The sequence below is a fragment of the Cydia amplana genome, chromosome 26, assembly GCF_948474715.1.
Source record: "Cydia amplana chromosome 26, ilCydAmpl1.1, whole genome shotgun sequence".
Lineage (NCBI taxonomy): Eukaryota > Metazoa > Arthropoda > Insecta > Lepidoptera > Tortricidae > Cydia > Cydia amplana.
The window spans coordinates 2172441-2193890 of NC_086094.1; the positions used below are offsets into that span (position 1 = coordinate 2172441).

At 42.1% G+C, this 21450-nt stretch overlaps 1 protein-coding gene and 1 non-coding gene across 2 annotated transcripts in view; both read left to right on the plus strand.

Moving 5' to 3' along the window:
• LOC134660024 (lysosomal alpha-mannosidase-like) overlaps positions 1-21450 on the plus strand; it is a 71275-nt gene that overhangs the window by 13172 nt on the left and 36653 nt on the right. Inside the window, exons 2-13 of the mRNA XM_063515723.1 lie at positions 3071-3178; positions 4949-5051; positions 5141-5222; positions 5951-6136; positions 8312-8517; positions 9401-9537; positions 11657-11790; positions 15018-15110; positions 16170-16414; positions 16659-16759; positions 17426-17504; positions 18122-18242. Coding sequence (XP_063371793.1) covers positions 3074-3178; positions 4949-5051; positions 5141-5222; positions 5951-6136; positions 8312-8517; positions 9401-9537; positions 11657-11790; positions 15018-15110; positions 16170-16414; positions 16659-16759; positions 17426-17504; positions 18122-18242 — 1592 coding nt within the window. The 5' untranslated portion in view covers positions 3071-3073. The remainder of the gene's footprint in view (positions 1-3070; positions 3179-4948; positions 5052-5140; positions 5223-5950; positions 6137-8311; positions 8518-9400; positions 9538-11656; positions 11791-15017; positions 15111-16169; positions 16415-16658; positions 16760-17425; positions 17505-18121; positions 18243-21450) is intronic.
• On the plus strand, positions 7509-7581 carry Trnav-cac (transfer RNA valine (anticodon CAC)). Its single transcript has one exon. It is a non-coding gene; the product is annotated as a tRNA-Val (tRNA).

Consider the following 21450-nt stretch of genomic DNA (forward strand, 5'->3'; position numbering starts at 1 on the left):
TGCTACATCATAAATGAACTGAGAAGGCAGTGTAAGAATATTGTTCATCTTGAATAAATCATGTGCTGGGGTACGAGGTGGAACAAACGAGATAATCCGTACAGCTCGCTTTTGTAGGATAAAGGCACGTTGCCATTCAGCTGCCATTGCCCATAATTGTAAACCATAACACATTTTTCAAATTTGCCGCCTTTTTCTACTGTCAAGATCTGGTTGACCAAGTATACTAGATCTCGTTCAAACCAATTTTCGGTGGAAGTTTGCATGGTAATAATTGTACATCATATATTTTTTTTAGTTTTATCATTCTCTTATTTTAGAAGTTACAGGGGGGGGGGGGACACACATTTTACCACTTTGGAAGTGTCTCTCGCGCAAAGTATTCAGTTTAGAAAAAAATGATATTAGAAACCTCAATATCATTTTTGAAGACCTATCCATAGATACCCCACACGTATGGGTTTGATGAAAAAAATAAATTGAGTTTCAGTTCGAAGTATGGGGAACCCCAAAAATTTATTGTTTTTTTTCTATTTTTGTGTGAAAATCTTAATGCGGTTCACAGAATACATCTACTTACCAAGTTTCAACAGTATAGTTCTTATAGTTTCGGAGAAAAGTGGCTGTGACATACGGACGGACAGACAGACGGACAGACGGACAGACAGACAGACAGACATGACGAATCTATAAGGGTTCCGTTTTTTGCCATTTGGCTACGGAACCCTAAAAACTAGCCTAAAAAACCTCGCGTGATTTGTGAACAAGCCCTTATACAATATACTAGCTTTTGCCCGCGACTTCGTCTGCGTGGAATTAGTGACAACAGCTAAAGTATAAACTCAAAACAAAAACGGCCGTTTTTTTAACTTTGGACGCATAGATTAATGAATATCCAGACAATGAAACTAGTTTGATGTATTCAAAAGGTACTGGTAAGGTACACTTACAAGATACAGTACGTAGCGGCCCCCTTTTTTAAATATGTTTCGTTAAATTTAAATAATCACGATTATTTAACAGTGGCGTGTGCACGTTGATGGGCTCTTAAATAAGTAGCATTATAATAAGTACGAGTAGGTACAGTCAAGTGTAAAAATATAGGTAGCCATACAACTTACTCAAAAATATGTCCCATAGTTTTTAATTCGCTGACATAAGAGCTATGGAACATATTTTTGAGTATGATGAGTGCACTCATATTTTTGCCCTTGACTGTACCTACTTGGCAAATAAGATACCTACGGATTAAAATTTCGAAATGTCCAGCATTTCGAGCAATTATGTAGGTTAAACTGCTTAAGTAGATATCAGTTTGTATATATGTTTACATCATCCGATAGATATGTTTAGATTGATTGATTCAATTGAAAAACATGTTGCATAAATATGTCAACAGTAAACACGGAGTGGTTTTGCAACACGAGTAGATAGCGCTTGTAATCCTACTACAGGGATTAATACTTCACTCCACCTTATCATAAGGCCGGTCCTCACTTATGGCAGCGAAATATGGCCAGTGACCCAGCGACATGTCCAAGCCATCCATGTGGCAGAGATGAAGATGCTCTCAGGTGGATGTCAGGCGTCTCCAGGATTGATAGGGTTTGAAATGAACACATCCGTGGTAGCCTAGGAGTGAGAAACGTCGTCGATAAGCTCCAAGAAAGTCGGCTGAGGTAGTTTATGTCAAAAGAAGGCCGCCTGAATACGTAGGTCCAGTTTCGCCTTACCAGGCCCAAACAGGAGGGGCAAACCAAAGGCAGCGGTGGCATAACGTCATCGCCAAAGATTTAAACGCCTGTGGGTTAGCGGAAGCCGATGTCCAGGATAGAGCGAAGTGGAAGGAGAAAAGTAGGAAAGCGGACCACGCCTCTCGCCCATTAGTCTTACAGCAATGTCTTCATCACAGTATTATTATCCTTAAATGTAACAGGACTGATTGGGCAGATAAAAAAATGTGAATTAAATTTCACCTTTTCTCCATAGTAAATGTATGGAAATAGTTATTTGTACAACAAGAGATCAAAGTTTGATATTTCTTCGAGTGCTTATTTTGAGTCCCGCGCAAGCGAAAGATTCTATACTAGATTCACGAGCGTAGCGAGTGAATCTAATTTAGAATCTTGAGCGTAGTAAGGGACTCAAAAGCGCACGAGATGTAAATAACTTTGATCTCGTGTAGTTCACAAAACTTTTCACCTCAGCAGTGAGAACATATTAGAGAACCCGAAAAATGTATTCCTTCTTCATCACTTACCTCTATTCACTCATGTTTTCTTAAGATATACCAACAATTAAGTTTTCACCTTAGCAGCTCGAACAAGGGTACTTTGCTACTTAAAAACTGTGAGCAAAATCGCATTTTGCTCACTGAGTGAGCAAAATGCGATTTTGCTCATTTTGTGTCACTCAGTGAGCAAAATGCGATTTTGCTCACTGTTTTTAAGTAGCAAAGCTCCCTTGTTCGAGCTGCTGAGGTGAAAAAGTTTTTTTTTTAATTTGTGGCTTTTTAGTACATTACCGTAAGTTGACCCCAACGAAACTATTGATGTACGAAACTACTGGGTAGGAATGGAATCGATTGGCATACAAAAATAGCATGTGAAAAATAAAAGTTTTCTTTTTCATACAAATTGTATGGGAAAAGTTTTCCTCGATTTGTGGCTTTTCTAGCCGGAAATTATTTTTTGGTTCCATACAAGCTTTTGATCCTCAATAGGAATGGGATCGGTTGGCATCAAAAAAAAGTTTGACAAAAATGACCTTTTTCTGTATGTTTATTTCAAAATCTGTAAAAACCAATCTTCATTCATTTGAAATCGAGGGAAGGTCTTTTAAGACCGTTTTCTCGTAGCAGCACGGGATCTGGTAGCTGCCCTCTCTGACCCAAAAAGAAAATCCCCTGTATAGAAGTGTAGATTTATAAATATTTAAAATATTATATATGTCTATCGTTGTATATTTAAGTACCCACAACACAAGCCTTATTATTGAGCCTGCTGTGGGACTTAGTCAATTTATGTGATAACATCCTATAATAATCTTATTAATAACATTTCTATTTCAGGCAATGCAGCGTTGGGTGCTGTTGCTGAGCGTAGTCGGGCTGGTGACTACTGTGCCTACGCCCTTAGACCAGATCACTCCGAGAGACGGCGAACGCTGCGGCTACGATGTGAGTACCTACTTCTAAATGACGAACGTAGGCGTAGTAGGTTGACTAAATGGCTACGCCTTATGCTCTTGTTGGGCATAGTCGGGTTGTTGACTTACGGTGCCCGCGCCTTTAGACCAGATCACTCCGAGAGACGGCGAACGCTGCGGCCACGGTGTGCGTACTTCTAAATAACGGGCGTAGGCGTAGTCGATTGACTACATGGCTACGCCTTATGCTCTTGCTGGACGTAGTCGGGTTGTTGACTTACGGTGCCCCCGCCTCTAGACCAGATCACTCCGAGAGACGGCGAACGCTGCGGCTTATACGATGTGAGTAGATACTTCTAAATGACGGGCGTAGGCGTAGTAGATTGACTAAGTGGCTACGCCTTATGCTGTTGCTGGACGTAGTCGAGTTGGCGACTACGGCGGTGCTTGCGTAGCACGGTCACATGCCTGTCACGTTCTAACAAGTAAGTGCAAAAGTGACGGGCATAGTGACGGGCGATAAAAATTGAACCATGCTGCTCTCGCGATCTTTTCGAGCGATGTTCGATGCGATGTTTAATTTCTAATCATAGACTAGGAATCCTCTAGACTGAGCATAGTAACGCTCCCCCCCCTCTACCACTTATACGGTAGTTTTACTCCATCTTCGAGTCAATCCCGTGCCGTGATTGCCCCGTGTCTTTGAATGGACCAATCACGGCCCGGGATTCGCTCACCTCGTCCCCCCGCACCCCCGTATTTTTGGCAGCATCGGTTTCATGAAATAATTGCTCTAAACTCAGTCTAGAGGATTCCTAGTCTATGTTTCTAATATTTTAAAATTTGTTGGGTTGTAAATTTAGAAAGCTGGTGAAGATAAACATGTATGTAGATGCTATATAATTACGCGGACAGATAACAGTGGTAAAGGTCACTTATCTACTCTGATAAAGACCGTCAACAGAGACTAGAGTGCGTTGCCTTTATGCTTTATTAAGGGCACTGACGCTGGGCAGTTCTGTATTTATATTTTAACGGTGTATTAATAATTATCATTAGAGATGCCCCCCGAATAGTGGTTTGGCCTTATACCAAATTTATTAAGTCCCGGTGTACAATTTAATAATGTGTAAAAATCGTGAAAGTTTAAATCAGTGTAATATTAAATATAGGTACCTAGTTTTATGTTATTTTTAATGTACAACACAGATATTCGGTATTCGGCCGAATAGGATAGAATGCTAACAAAATATATTATACAGCCATTTTTAGGGTAAAAATAAGTACTTATAAAAAGAGTGGCAATTGAAAGTGTCGAACGTTCAAATGATAATATCCTAATTAGAGTAATTAGCAATAAATATTTGTTATATACTAAGGGAGACCCCCACAGATTGTAGCGTCTTTTGAGCGTCATCGTCTAATCAGCGCTATGGAAAGTTGCGCCAACGTTGCGTCAAGCAGCAGCCATATAGTTGAATAAAAGATGCCGACGCTCGGGGGACGCTTGTGTTGGTTATAATTCGCATGAAAATACCTGTACTCGTATTAGATCCCTGAAATATATGCACCTATGCAGGCCCGGATCTAGGGTAGAGCGAGTGGAGCGGCCGCTCTAGGCGCCGGATGGCAAGGGGGGCGCCAAAATGGCAAATGAGAAAAAAAAAAGTTTTAAAAGACGCGAGTGTGGCGGGGGCCCAAAATACGCTTGAAAACTTCAACGAAGGGCGCCAAAACCCGATTTTGCTCTACCCTGATCAAAGGTTCGGGCCGGCATTGCTGACCTATGTATTTGTTTCAGAGCTGTACCGACGCGGAGCCAGGCGTCCTGAACGTGCATATAGTTGCGCATACGCATGATGACGTCGGCTGGCTAAAGACCCTCGACCAGTACTACTATGGAAGTGAGTTTCAGTTTCACATTTTTTAACCCTTTGAACAATCTGTATATTATTATGTATTGTATTGTATATATTATGCTTATTCATTTCAGGTCGAAATAATATTCAGAAGGCGTGCGTCAAGTGTATCCTTAATTCAGTCGTGAAAGAACTATGGGAGGACCCCAAAAGGAAGTGAGTAGTGGAAATAAATAAAAATTGTTTGTTGTCTGTACAAAGTTCTCCAGTAATGTATACTAATTAATAAAACTATAAATAATAAATAAGATGGCCGAAGACCGACCCATCTGACGTCGTGCTATTCACGATGGTCAATCCAAGTACGACGATGCCTGGTTTTCCTCATTAAAAGAAAAACGCATGAGGCGCCGCGAGCAGGCCTCCAACCCCCGCCCACCTGGGGGAGCATACACCTGCGTGTGTGGCCGAGGGATCCTCTCTCGTATAGGGCTTTACAGCCACGAACACAAGTGTCGTAACCGGGATGCTGCTTAAACATCTGACACGGATGGTAAAGGCCTATTATATTAATAATAAATTACATAATTATAGGACATGACACTACATGACAGGACACAACTAAGCTAAAAGAGAGATTTCTTTCATCAATGAAATTATTTATTTAATCTTTATTGCACAAAAGAAAAACGTTACAGTACAAAAGGCGGACCTAACATAATGCCATAAGGCATAATACCGTTTAACCTTTTAACCGCCGTAGACTGATATATAAGACATACAAAATCTGGCACATTTCGCCGCTGTCTGATAAATAAGACAAAACTTCGTGTGACTTCGTACCCCCCGGCGACACGAGCGCGCTTGATGACGTATTCTATGGCGGTTAAAAGGTTAATACCGATACCGACGGTATTAATACTTAATACCGATTTTATCTCCAGATTCATCTACGTGGAAACAGCGTTCTTCTGGAAGTGGTGGGTGGCGCAGCCCGAGTCCGTGAAGTCCCAGGTTCACACCCTGGTGAGGCAGGGGCGTCTGCAGTTCATAGGGGGGGCTTGGAGCATGAACGATGAAGCGGCAACCCACTATCAGAGCACTGTTGACCAGTTCACTTGGGGATTACAGTAAGTACTTTACAGTACATATGGTGCTACTTTCCCGAACTAGTGCGGGAAATAGCACTTTCCGTGCGTGGGCGTTTTCTAAAATAAATATTGAAAACCCGATTCTCACAGATCCTGGTGTTTTTGGGTTCTTTCAACTCAGAATCACTAGCATATTCAATCCTGATGATAAAAAAAACTTGTCATAAAAATTTGTATGATAATTGTACATTCCACTACGTCACGTCCATACAAGTGAAAAATTTTCTCATAATAAAACGTGACGTAATGGAATGGACATTTTGGGATCTTTTTTTAATGGAAGGATGGAGAATGCTGTCGATTCTGAGTAGAATGAGCCCAAGAATGTCCAGATTTGAAAGAATCAGGTTTACGATATTTATTTTAGAAAACGCCCGCGTACGTCGAAAGTTTAAAGTGCCATATGTACTGTAAAACGTTGTACGATACACGTATATAGGTAATTCGCAACACGTGTCAATTTAATTTTTTTACAAGTAGAAACGTCTGCGACCGATGCTATTAAGCTTAGAATAAATTTAAAAGTGGAAAAATTACCCTAGATCCATAATATGGTGGAAAGATTTGCTGGCTATGGATGAGGTCTTGGTGGCGCAGATGGCAGAGCGCTGGAGTATCGATCCAGAGGCCGTGAGTTCAAGACCCACCCAAGACAGTAATTTATCCACTTTTAAATTTATTCTAAGTTTACAGTAAGTACAATATCTTTTTTTAGCATTAGAGCGATCTCCACAGGGCAAAAAACAAAGTACTGTCGCCACCAGATATATCGGAGCAATCCAGGTTCTCATAAATATCTGAACACGCCTCTCTATACATTGTAAAAGTGACAATTATAGCCACTATCAGTGTTCCTACTGTTGATCAGTTCACTTGGGGACAACAGTGAGTATAGTGCCTACACCATACATTGGTGCTCTTACAAATTTTAGTCGATAATTTTGCAAGTCTAGTTTGACAGCTCAAGTAGATGGTGCTTTATGACGTCATTATGTTTTGTTGTAACTCATTATGGTTTTAGTAATTGAAGCGCCATCTACATCAGCTGATATATTTGTAAAGTGGCCCACTGATTAACAGTCCGCCGGACGGTATCGGCCTGTCAGTTGTTCGGAACTGTCAACTTTTTGTTCTAACTGACAGGCCGATATCGTCCGGCGGACTGTTAATCAGTGGCCCCCTTAACTGAGTACGCTGCAATATAATTTCACGCGTAAGATATTAGATTGGTCGTTCTCAAAATGTATTAATTAGAGACGGGTATATCTCGGGCGTGAACGAGGCGCGATATGGTCTCGGTACCTACACTAGTGCTAAGCATATTATTTATAATTTCGTAACACAATAATAAGTTTCCGTAGTGTAGCGGTTATCACGTGTGCTTCACACGCACAAGGCCCCCGGTTCGATCCCGGGCGGAAACAGAAATTTTATACTTTTTGTAAGTATTCGGTTCTGTCCGACAACTCCGACACGTCCAGAAGGGCTATCGGGAAAACCGAAATCTTTCTCTTTTGCTCCAATGAAAGCGTAATAAGAGTGACAGAGAAAAATGCCCGCAATTTGCGAACTTCGATTTTCGCGGTTATAGCCCTGTTTTAATTTTTTTCGGTGGTCTTTTGGCCGATTCTTTATTTGTTAAATTTATTTTTTACTTATTTCCAGAATATTGTCTTCGGTTACGATTCTTACTCATGAAACTGCATGACTGCACTGTTTTGCATGTATAACTGGCAATCATTCTCTTTAGATCCAGTTGATAGATCCAAAATTGATCTACTAAGAAAAGTTTTTCTTCTTAGATCCAAAATGTTTGTTGACATTTAGAAACTGGATCTATAGGGAAAATTTTAATATCATTAGATCCATTAAATTTTACTATGAAGAAAATGGATCTGAAGAGATTTTTTTTTTCAACAGAACAAACTTGCAATACATATACCTACGTTAATGTATTTAATGGAGACTGGATTTATTTAAGTCTTAAAATTTATAGTTTATGATGGTTCATTATTTTGTTAGATTTGCACAGTGTAATATTTTCCTGAGTCACCCGTTGACCACGAACGCTGTAAAGGGTTCGAAACGTCGGGATGTAGTATAAATTCAATATACGCGATATAATCCGTTTTAATAGTTTTATTTTATTTCCAGAAAATTAAACGATACGTTCGGCGAGTGCGGGCGGCCGCGCGTCGGCTGGCAGATCGACCCGTTCGGCCACTCACGGGAGTTCGCCGCCAACCTGGCGTCCATGGGCTACGACGGGCTCTTCCTCGGTCGCATCGACTACCAGGACAAGGCTCACCGGCTCAGGGAGCGGACCATGGAGGTGCTGTGGCGAGGCAGCGACGATCTTGGTGAGGAAATGGTGTTTTATTTATACAAGTTTTTTTTAATAACCCCATACTGTAAACCTTGAAAAACATGCAAAAATATGCATCGCGTGGGGTCTCACATGGCGACCGTTTCGTTCAATTTCGACTTCAGATTCGTACTAAGGGGCCTCTGGGGTCCTCAGAATCCTCAGATATCGTTTATCTTCAACAAAAAAAAAACAATATAATCGGTGGTGCCGTGCGTTAATCTAAGTGGGTACGGGTAGTAAAGTAACCCCTGTGTCGCCGGCCGATGGTCCTGGGTTCGAATCCCGGTAAGGGAATTTATTTGTGTGATGAACACAGATATTTGTTCCTGAGTCAAGGGTATTTTCTATGTATATAAGTATGTATTTATCGATATAAGTATGTATATCGTCGCCTAGCACCCATAATACAAGTTTTGCTGAGTTTAGGGCTAGGTTGATCTGTATTGTGTACTGGGGACAATGCAATATTATGGTACCATCGAGCTGATCTGATGATGGAGACAGGAGGTGGCCATATGAACTCTGTGATGAAACAACGCAACCTAATTGTGTTTAGGGTTTTTAGAAATGTCTCGATGAGTTAATACTCATACAACTAATGTTGCCTGTGGAAAGAAAAGTACAGGCAGCGATAAAAGTTTGTACCAAAAATGGAATTTTTGCCTAAAACTTATTTATTTTATGTTATAATATTTAAAACTTTCGCGTTATGAACACATTAACTCACATATTTATAGACGGGCCTATCGCGAAATTTATTTTATTACCTTTATTTACCGACGTTTCGACACATGTTTCACTGGTCACGGTCGCGGCTAACTGATGTTCCAACAAAATGTCAAGACAGAGATTAGTGTTATTTTATGTTGTTTCAGGCAAGTCATCCGACATTTTCACCGGCGTGTTGTACAACACGTACTCGCCACCACCCGGTTTCTGTTTCGACGTGTTATGCGACGATGAGCCTATAATCGACGACGTCTCCTCGCCTATGTACAATGTCGACGCCAAGGTAATAGAGACTCGGGCCGTGTAGCCAACATGCAAATCGCTTAGTGTAAGGGCTGAGTGGACGCTCGCTCGGCGACGCGTGCAGCGTGGCTGTGGGCTCACTCGTGATGTGAGCAGCGTGCACTAAGGCCGCTCCTATACGTGCGCATTTGTTTAACATGCACGCCGCACGCCCCGCCCCGCCGCACGCCCAACAAGAGCGTCCACTCAGGCCTTACACTAACGCTTCGTAGCGATCGCAACGCAACTGTCACTGTCGCACTCTTGCACTAATATTGGAGAGTGATAGAGAGACACAAAGCGATTCGATAGCGAAGCGCAATGGATCGTCACCTTGGCTAGGCCGGCTCGTTTAGCTATAGATCGTTTTTTTAGCATTGGGAAAAGACTACGCGATCTTTACGTGTCTTTTAATTGAAAAACGATTTTTAAAAAACAGTAACTTTTACTTATGAAATCAAAAGAATGAAAATAATCGTATATGATTCATAATTGAATTTAAACTGTTGTAAAACATACAATTAACATAGACAATTAAGGAGACCTAGGCTTTCCGAAACTTGTCGCGCGAGTGACTTAAAACAAGTGAGTCTAAACCGTAAAATTATTCAATGATTCATAATGGTTACATATTGGCCGTGACTTATTATTCAAAAGTGTTTTTCAAAAAAAGACACGTCAAGATTGTACACCTTTTTTCTAATGCTAAAAAAACGAACTATAACTGCGGCGAATTAGACAGCAGAGTCTTAAAGTGTTATCATTAACGACAAATGTCTATGAAAACAGTCGCTGCGCTGTAAATTCGCTGCAGAGTTAGCTTTGTCTAAGTCTATTTATCTTCTTATTAGGTAGGTACTAATATATAATCAAAAGTAATCAAAACTATAGTCTGGTAGCCAATTTTGTCAGTAGTGTCGAGGTTGTGAAATTGCATTTTTATAGAGGTACCAGGAATATATGATCACGCGCCATGTTGCGGAATTTCATTGGAACTAATTGTTTCATACTATACTGAACTGTCACTCTATACATGAGAATAACAGCGCCCTCTTGACAATGATCATATATTTGTAGTCAGGCTTTAATAGCTTTCAAGTTTGTATTTTTCTTGTAATTTTGTAAACTAAATATCGTACTTTAAGTCCCTGAGCAACAAAAACGCAAAATACATTCTTATATATATATATTAGTTTAGTTTATTTAGTAACCGTAATGTAACATGATCATTACACGGTAATGACAGGATAAAGAGTCTGTTTCCTTCAAAAACCGGTCAAGTGCGAGTCGGACTCGCGTTCCAAGGGTTCCGTATATTACCCAATTTATTACAATTCAATCTATTTTTTTATGTGAAACGTGAATGAAATATCTTTAAAAAACCCGTACCTTAGGGGTCGGAACTAAAACTGAAATTAAGTCCGACTCACGCCTGACTGCACTTTTCTAATAGGTTTCCTGTCATCTATAGGTAAAGAACTATTTCGTGTATTTTTTTCAAAATTTTAGACCCAGTAGTTTCAGAGATAAAGGGGAATGGTCTAACAGACAGACAGACGCACGAATAATCCTATAAAAGTTCAGTTTTTTCCTTTTGAGGTATACGGAAACCTAAAAAGAGAATGCAACCGTGTTCTTTCACCATGTCTTAAAGTGACGTTTGTCTATCGCAGTGGTTCCTAACCTTTTCAGTCCGGTTACCCCTATGACTAACTAGGGAACCTGATTTTACCCCTCCTAAAAATAATAAATAAAAAATAAAACGTGTACGTTTGTTGTATTGTTATATTAGGTTAGCTTATTACCCCCGTAAAATACCAGTTTTACCCCCACGGGGGTAATTACCCACAGGTTAGGAACCACTGGTCTATCGTCTATCACAGCGGTCGGCAACCTTTTAGCAGCCAAGGGCCACATAGTAGTTAACGAAGTTGACGCGGGCCGCACTCTGTTAATATTTATGACTTTATCGTTTATCAATATTACATACAAAATAGCCAGGGAGGCTCGCGGGCCGCAAATGACAGGTTCACGGGCCGCAAACGGCCCGCGGGCCGCGGGTTGCTGACCGCTGGTCTATCATGTCGTTATCGCGTCGATAAACCGCATCGCGCTTACAGGTGGCAACTTTTCTCGAAATAGCCGCGAATATGTCTAAAAGCTACCGGACCAACAACATACTAGTGACGATGGGGGAAGACTTCAACTATTTGGACGCGTCGCTGTGGTTTGACAACCTCGACAAGCTTATACAGTGAGTTTGCATGCTAATTATACAAGATCATGCATTGTTGTTGTTGCTGTTGTTGAGTATTCATTGCACGGATTTTGCTCATTTACAAATATAAAATTGCACAATTTCAGCCACACATTAGTACTAGCTAAATGGAAGCTGCTTGATATATCACGCTTATTTACGTAAAAAGTGCTTGCAAATATACAAGTCAGTGTAGTGTAGTTTGAGTGTAGTAGGTTTAGTAAGTTTTGTTATGTTGTTTATTTTAGTTTTGTGTGTTAATAAATTAATTTGAACGTCGAAAAAAAAACAACAAACGCTAAATACCTACAATAAACAGTATAAATAAATCAAGAAATAGAAATATAGAAAATTCAGGTGACCTAAGAAATAAACATGTTTTTCATGCGGTAGGTATTTAATTATCTTAGCTCTTGCTCAAGGACAAAAAGTACGGGTTTTTATTCTAGAAAAAACATCGCTTTTCATAAACAATCTAAAGATTATGCAAACTTGATTGGTATTTTGAACTATCAATATGAATGGGTAGAGTTAAAGTATTAATCTTATAGGAACACTTGCACGCAAAAAAACAATATGGTCAATTTACTTTTGCTGTTGGTAGAGTCTGTGCGGAAAGAGAAGTGTCGTAGAATGTATTAGGTCCCATACATTTCACGACTCTTCTCTTTCCGCACAGACTCTAATACTGTAAAAAAAAACTACCTACATAGAAATCGTTTAAGCTAACTTTACAGACTTTTCAGTAACAAAGTGTGGGAGTGCCACTTTCCTTACAAAATTGAAGTTGCAAAGTAGGTAAATATGACTCTAAGCAAATAAAAAAAATCGAAACCTTCGATATTCGGAACAGGGATGTTGCGAACATCCGCATCCGCAACCGCGGAACTTCCGCATTATTTTCAACATAAAATCGATGTCTAACAGGAACGTCTTAGCGGCGGCGTAAGTGCTAGGTAATTTCGTTATTACGAAATCGTCTAGATCCAGAAAAGTCGGCCTAGTTACTGTTTATTAAATATAACGCACCTATATTCTTGCCCAAATACTAAACGTTTCGTTTAAAAAAAAAAACTAAAAGAGTAATATTTGACGTTTTCTAAGTAACTAATCTTGACATCCGCATCCGCATCCGCGTCAGCGGATGTGAGCCTTTAAATATCCGCATCAGCGGATGTCAAAAAATCTGCATCCGCAACATCCCTGATCCGGAAGTCACTTTAAAAAACTATTTTGTCCATTAGGTGACAACGTTTCTTAAGTACGTGCTAGCTCAATCCTCTTACTATAGAAGCAACAACGTGCTGGTCACCATGGGAGGAGACTTTACGTTCATGGACGCGTACATGTGGTTCGACAATCTCGACAAACTTATCAAGTGAGTTTTTAACATAGAGAACCCCTGCCCTGATATACTCTGCCCTGGAACCAATGTACGACTTTGTCCCAGTTGCAGTCGAGATTGCGGGACCTTGGGCTGTGGAGGCTAGGGAGCAGGGATGTTGCGAACATCCGCATCCGCATCCGCAACCGCGGAACTTCCGCATTATTTTCAACATCCGCATCCGCATCCGCATAAAATCGATGCGGAGCTTATGCGGATGCGGATGTCGAACAAGTCGGTACAGAAACGTCTTAGCGGCGGCGTAAATGCTAGGTAATTTCGTCATTACCTATAACGATATCGTCTAGAATAGTCTAGATCCAGAAAAGTCGGCCAAGTTACTGTTTATTAAATATAACGCACTTATATTCTTGTACAAATACTAAACGTTTCGTTTTTATTTAATAAAAATTACTAAAAATGTAATATTTGACGTTTTTTAAGTACCTAATCTTGACATCCGCATCCGCATCCGCATCCGCGGATGTGAGCCTTTAAATATCCGCATCCGCATCCGCATCCGCGGATGTCAAAAAATCTGCATCCGCAACATCCCTGCTAGGGAGTTTGTGAGGGATTTGGGTCGGCGGCTGAGGGACAGGCGGTGCGACCCTCGGTCCGGATCGTACCTGAGGGCCTACCGCGAACCACGTTCGACGTGTTGCCTCCCTGTCACACTTACGTACGAATTTACAAGTGCGATAGAGAGGCAACACGTCGAACGTGTTTCGCGGTAGGCCATCTGGTCCAAGAGATCTCATTGGCCATTCAGCGCGGTAACGCTGCCAGCGTAATGGGGACATTTGAGCCAGGTACGATTCGTGACGGTTATATTGTTTAACTTAGATTTTATAATGACGAAGCCTGTTGCGGATATCATCCTTGGTATGTTTGGGACGAAGCATGTTGCTGATTTGCATTTGTGGCCACCGGACGAAGCCTGCGTTGCGGATTTCTTACATATATAACTAGAGTTTTTTCTTGAATAAATTACTTTGTTACATAGAGAAATATAAGTAAAGAAAAAGTGGTAACTCCATACATCAGTCTTCTTACCAAAACGGGAGTTATTTCGTAGTCGACACCTAGCGTCAAGTAGCGGACATTATCAGTTCTGCTAGTTGTCAATAGATGTAGCGGCAAACAAAAACTCTAATGCTCGACAACTTTTTAAAGACAACAGCGCGTAGGTAGTATATGCGGCTTGTGGCTTGTGTTGTCAGCCAAGTACGCTTATGGGTTACACTTTGCACAGATTTTCAACAAATACTCCATTGCTACCGCATTCTAACATTTATTTTCGAAAATAAATATAACTTTGGTGGGTATTAGATTATTTTGAGTTTATCCCTATCACGTACAAAAATCCTTTCTTTTCTTCTTAACTCATCCAGCGAGGATGACAATAATATTTCTGTAGCCGACAAAATAAAAATGGTGGTGGGTTACTTTTTTCTTGATCAAATGTAAGTTTGAATAGTTTGATAATTAGGTTTAGGTCACCTGGTTTTCTGTCTAGATATCATTTTGAATTCATAAACTACCTAACATCACTTTCCTTTTTTTACTAATTTTGCTTTGCATGTTATTTTTGATATCCTGCATTTGTTTTATAATAACAAAATATGGTATGGTGGCTCTGACACCATTTTATTAGCTAATTAATGTATACACTGTAAGTACCTATATTAGGAACTCATATAATGAATTTATCATCAAAAATTAATGTAAATGTGACGTTATCCATGAAAAGGGACCTTATTGTCGCGCGACGCTGTGGGGCGTAAGCGCCATCGACAATAATGTCCCTTTTCATAGATAATGCCCCAAATATTCATAGATACGCGAACCTGAAATCAGCGAAAGAGAATCTGAACGTAAAGCTGTTCTACTCCACTCCTACCTGCTACCTGAAGGCAGTCAAGGATGCCAAGTGAGTTTCTTTCATCATGAAAGGGCTCATTTAGACGGCGCGCGAACTCGTATACGATTTAAGTTACATTGCGGACCCGTGAGGTTACATCAATTCAGCCGACCGATCAAATGACGCAATGTAATGAAACTCGCATGCGAGTTCTCGCACCGTCTAAATGAGCCCTTAAGGGGGCAAACGTGCAGACGGATCGCCTGATGGTAAGCGATTACCGCCGCCCATGGACACCCGCAACACCAGAGGGGTTGTAAGTGCATTGCCGGCATTTAACACATTCATTGCCTGTATTGCCACCCAGCCAAACAAGTCATCCGCGCCAGGCCAGGCCTCAAAAAATCTTCATATATAGCTGTAGTACCACGATCCCGACTATCGGGTCGTCCGGCCTGGGAGCGAAATCATAAAATACCCGTTAGTCGGGTTTTCGGCACTGAATGTGTTAAGATGGGAGTATGCTTCCAACGCTTATTGTACTTAGTTTACACTTTAACTAAACAACTCCTATCAACATGTCTATTTGTTTGTTTTTCTTTTATCGTTTTTGTATTCTTGTATATTATTAAGTACCCTATTAAGTACCGTTTTCTCTTATCGAACGAGCGAGCGAAGCGAAGCGAAGCGAAGCGAAGCGAAGTTCTTACATTCGACTTGGGACACGCGGCTGGCTAGGGGCACGTCCCGGCATTTCGATGTTTTTAAGCTGAACTATCAGAGGATAGTTTGATACACAATAACTTAAGTAAATTTGTTCTAATTTAAATGAAATTGGGTAAACGTGTAGTTGAGGGCATTATATTTTAGTCATTAAATTATGAGCAGGCTCGATCAAGGGGTTATTGAGCTAGAAGAGCTTAGAAGGCTAAAAGCAATTTGAGAGGGGTCTTGCTATTCTGGTCACCTTTTTTGCAAGAAAGTATGGTCGAGTTTGGTATCAAATGAGAGTGCTCGACTTACACATTTTTTTTATTTTATTATCCAGTTTTAAAATACAGTTCTATGCGAAACGCGAGTTCTCAGTTCGGGGCGAACTACTAGTTTATCTTATGTCAACTCTTGCAGCCCCAGCTTACCCATCAAACAAGATGATTTCTTCCCGTATGCGTCCGACTCGACCGCCTACTGGACTGGCTACTTCACCTCCCGCCCCACCACCAAGAGGATGGAGAGAGAGACCAACAACTATCTACAGGTATCTCCCTCTAGCACGACTACTCGCGTCCGACTCGACCGCCTACTGGACTGGCTACTTCACCTCCCGCCCCACCACCAAGAGGATGGAGAGAGAGACCAACAACTATCTACAGGTATCTCCCTCTAGCACGACTACTCGCGTCCGACTCGACCGCCTACTGGACTGGCTACTTCACCTCCCGCCCCACCACCAAGAGGATGGAGAGAGAGACCAACAACTATCTACAGGTATCTCCCTCTAGCACGACTACTCGCGTCCGACTCGACCGCCTACTGGACTGGCTACTTCACCTCCCGCCCCACCACCAAGAGGATGGAAAGAGAGACCAACAACTATCTACAGGTATCTCCCTCTAGCACGACTACTCGCGTCCGACTCGACCGCCTACTGGACTGGCTACTTCACCTCCCGCCCCACCACCAAGAGGATGGAGAGAGAGACCAACAACTATCTACAGGTATCTCCCTCTAGCACGACTACTCGCGTCCGACTCGACCGCCTACTGGACTGGCTACTTAACCTCCCGCCCCACCACCAAGAGGATGGAAAGAGAGACCAACAACTATCTACAGGTATCTCTTTCTAGCATAGCCAGGGGGCCAAAGTGTCAAATTCCAAAAACTCCTGTTCCCGAATTGGCCAAGCTGTCGCCCAGGAGTCAAAAAGTTGGAGTTCCCTACTCTAGTAAGACTTCTTAATTCACTGGAGTACTCAATCCAATAAGGGTACCCACTTCCAACCTCGCTACCGAGATGAAAAGAGAGACCAACAGCTACCTAGGTTGGACTATAAGTGTAAGGCCTGAGTGGACGCTCGCTCGGCGACGCGTGCAGCGTGGCTGTGTGCTCACGCGTGATGCGAGCAGCGTGCACTAAGGCCGCTCCTATACGTGCGCATTTGTTTAACATGCACGCCGCACGCCCCGCCCCGCTGCACGCACAACAAGAGCGTCCACTCAGGCCTTACACTAAAGGAGAACGTATCCAGGATATTAGACCATAGGAAGATCATTCGATCGTGATGATACCGAAATGTCAAATGTCTTTACCTCATTAAGTCTATTTGTATGTATTAAGTACAGATGTTAAAAAAGTATGCATATTTAATTGTTGATTTGTTTCAGACCTTCAAAATGCTACAAGTTCTGACGGACCTGCCCCAATCCAACATGTTCATTCTAAATGAGCTTAAGAGTGCGATGGGTAAGTACCTACCTTTTGTTTTCATCTCTATCGGGTGCTGTTAGTTAGTTTGCTACTATGGAATTTATATGAAACACTAGCATGTGATGTCACAATCAAATTACCTACTCTTTATAGTTTTATACGGGTTTTAAAATAGAGATTGTGTCTAAAAAGAACTGCTGTCGTCTTTTAGTATCATTATTATTTCATTCAATTTTTTATTTATCCTTAAAGCTAGAATTTTCTTCTTGATCGTTACTCTATATCAGCGGTACTCAAACTTTTTTTATGAGGGCCACGAAGACGGTTATTTATGCGTTGTAGCCCCGGGCCGCAAGATGATTTTGAAGGTGACGATCGTATGCCAAGATTATGTATCTAACTATCTATACCAGATGGCCTAGCCATGGTGACAATCGCTTGCGCTTCGCCATCGAATCGCTTCGTGTCTCTTATCACTCTTCCATTAGTGTGACAGTGACAGTTGCATTTCGTTCGCTACGTAGCATTCGTTCGCCATTGGCATGTTGTCTAGGGGGCCAAGGTCACCCAGCGGGCCGCAGGTTGAGTAGGTACCGCTGCTATACATTATGTTACTCTCCTCATGCCCCTAGTGACATTTTGGTTACTTCCAGGAATGATGCAGCATCATGACGCCATCACGGGCACTGAGAAGCAACATGTGACGCACGACTATGAGCGCATCGTGGCACGAGCGGTCGACGACGCTTACATCATCGGCAACCAGGCCCTCAAGTAAGTACTGTTAGTGATGCGTCTCCCAGGTATGACGCGGCAACATCACGGGCGCTGAGAAGCAACATGTGACGCATGACTACGAGCACATCGTGGCACGGGCGGTCGACGACGCTTACATCATCGGCAACCAGGCCCTCAAATAAGTGACTGTTAGTGATGCGTCTCCCAGGTATGACGCGGCAACATCACGGGTACTGAGAAGCAACATGTGACGCTCGACTACGAACGCATCGTGGCACGAGCGGTCGACGACGCTTACATCATCGGCAACCAGGCCTTCAAATAAGTGACTGTTAGTGATGCGTCTCCCAGGTATGACGCGGCAACATCACGGGTACTGAGAAGCAACATGTGACGCTCGACTACGAACGCATCGTGGCACGAGCGATCGACGACGCTTAATCCTCGGCAACCAGGCCCTCAAGTAAGTTTACTAGTGATGCGTCTCCCACGTATGACGCGGCAACATCACGGGCACTATGAAGCAACATGTGCCGCATGATTACGAACGCATCGTGGCACGAGCGGTCGACGACGCTTACATCATCGGCAACCAGGCCCTCAAGTAAGTGACTGTTAGTGATGCGTCTCCCAGGTATGACGCGGCAACATCACGGGTACTGAGAAGCAACATGTGACGCTCGACTACGAACGCATCGTGGCACGAGCGGTCGACGGCGCTTAATCCTCGGCAACCAGGCCCTCAAGTAAGTTTACTAGTGATGCGTCTCCCATGTATGACGCGGCAACATCACGGGCACTGTGAAGCAACATGTGCCGCATGACTACGAACGCATCGTGGCACGAGCGGTCGACGACGCTTACATCATCGGCAACCAGGCCCTCAAGTAAGTTTACTGTTAGTGATGCGTCTCCAGGTAAGACGCGGCAACATCACGGGCACTGTGAAGCAACATGTGACGCACGACTATGAGCGCATCGTGGCACGAGCGGTTGACGACGCTTACATCATCGGCAACCAGGCCCTCAAGTAAGTTACTGCTAGTGATGCGTCTCCCAGGTATGACGCGGCAACGTCACGGGCATGAAATAAATGCAATTTTATTTTATTTATTTATTAGGTACAAGCAAGAGTACAAGCAAAACTGTGGTCGACGATGCTTAAAAAAGCAGTTAACACTTCTTAGACCACGTGGATTTTGCAAACATCAGTAACAATTTTGCATCGAATACCTATCAAGCAGATTCCCTCGAGATTCCGTTAATAAACAGTTCCATTATGTTGATAAGGGTTCGGGTCGTAGCTAACATCAATAGTCCCAGTGCGTATGATCTCCTTGTAAACCAGCGCGGATTTACGAGCGGTTCGTTTCTTGTCTGGATCTTCGAAGTCCACTTGATAGAGGCCGAATTTGTAACTGAAACCATAGAGAAACATAGTAAGAAATAGTGCTCACTCCATGCATACATCAGTTTTGGTACCACAAAAGACTATTATTTTTGTAGTCGATATCTAGCATCGAATAGCGGAATTATCAGTACCGCTACTGTATGGAGTGAGCACTCTATGTATTTTTTTCTCTATGCTGAAACATAGCGGTAGGTGTAAGGGCGTCCGCCGTCCGCTAGCTGGCGCGGGTGCACGGAGCGGGCGCCATTGTAAGTAAAAAATCCGTCGCCCGCAACCGCGCCAATAGGGTATTGACTACTGTCAAATCAGTTCCTTTTTTAGAACTGTCAAAACGATTTTCTATGAAAATTATATGAAACACTGGCATATATGTGACGTCGTAATCAAAAAACCTACTCTTTGTAGTTTTATACGGGTTTTAAAATAGAAATTGTGTCTTATAATAACTGCTGTCTGCGTTTCTCTGTTAATCGTAATTTTCGTTAACCCGCTCACCCGCTCCGTGCAACCGCGCCATCTAGCGGACGCTCTTGTAGTAGGTTAATTCTAATATTCTTTGCCATTTTAAGATTTAGATTTCAATTAAGTTGATTGATAAAGCGACCTGAATGCATGATAATTATGTAAATGATAATAAACCCTTGATGATGGGATTATTAAGTATAATATTAAGAGACATCCTTACACAGTTCCGGGATTTGTCCCCCAGCCGGGCTAGCACATGATTGGCGCGACAGTATCTCGCGGCGACATAGACTAACCGTCTTTTTATAACTATGTTAATGATAAATATTTATCTGGGATACCGAGCTTTGCTCGGAAAACATACCTGCAAAAACTCAAAAATCCGCGTTTTCCAGAGGTAAGACCTAGCTAGATCGACTTTTCGCCCCCAATAACCCCCATATAGCAAATTTCATCGAAATCGTTAAAGCCGTTTCCGAGATCCTCAAAATATATACACATATAAATAAATAAATATACCTACAAGAATTACTCGTTTAAAGGTATAAGATAAGTATATAATAACAAGAATTGCTCGTTTAAAGGTATTAGATAATAAAAGAGGGACGGGTATATAGTCTATCTCGACGCGAGATACTGTCGCGCCAATCATATACTAGGGGTGCAGGACAAGCTTCGTAGGTAAAATGTGGCGTTCCATGCCTAAAGGGTACTTATGTTCCTCGTGCATTACGACCCTTCTTTACTTACTCATATCCACTGGCCCATTCGAAACTATCCATCAGCGACCAGACGAAATACCCCTGACAGTTAGACCCATCTGCCTTCGCGTCTGCCAAAGCGTCTAAATAGTGCCTTATATAATTAGCCTTCTTCCAATCGTCGAGACCCTCAGCTGATGACAGAGGGAAACCATTTTCGGTGATGTAGACCACGGGGTTGTCGTATGTGTCTTTGAGGTGTATGAGTAGGGAGTAGAACCCTGGAGCGTAGTCCTGTAAATAAAAAATGGGATGGTTTTATTTTTTTTATTTTAGTTATTTATTACACAAAAGTTACAACTTTTTTATTAAGGACAAAGCTCCACAAAACTACATTTGTTTAACAGTGGAGTCGCACTATTCTATAGGTACTTAATTAAATTTATATAATTTTTGTTTGTTACATTGACGTACGTATTATAGGGACCCTATATCTCAGGACTGGCCTTACGGGCAATAAGAATGGGGCCAGTACAGCGGTGTGACACCGCTACAACGCGATTCGTTGACGAGTTCGCATCACGCGCGCGATTGGACGCAACTAGCTGCGTTCGACTGCACGATAGGCTCGAATTCGTGAGCGACACCGCTGAACGAGTACCAGTTT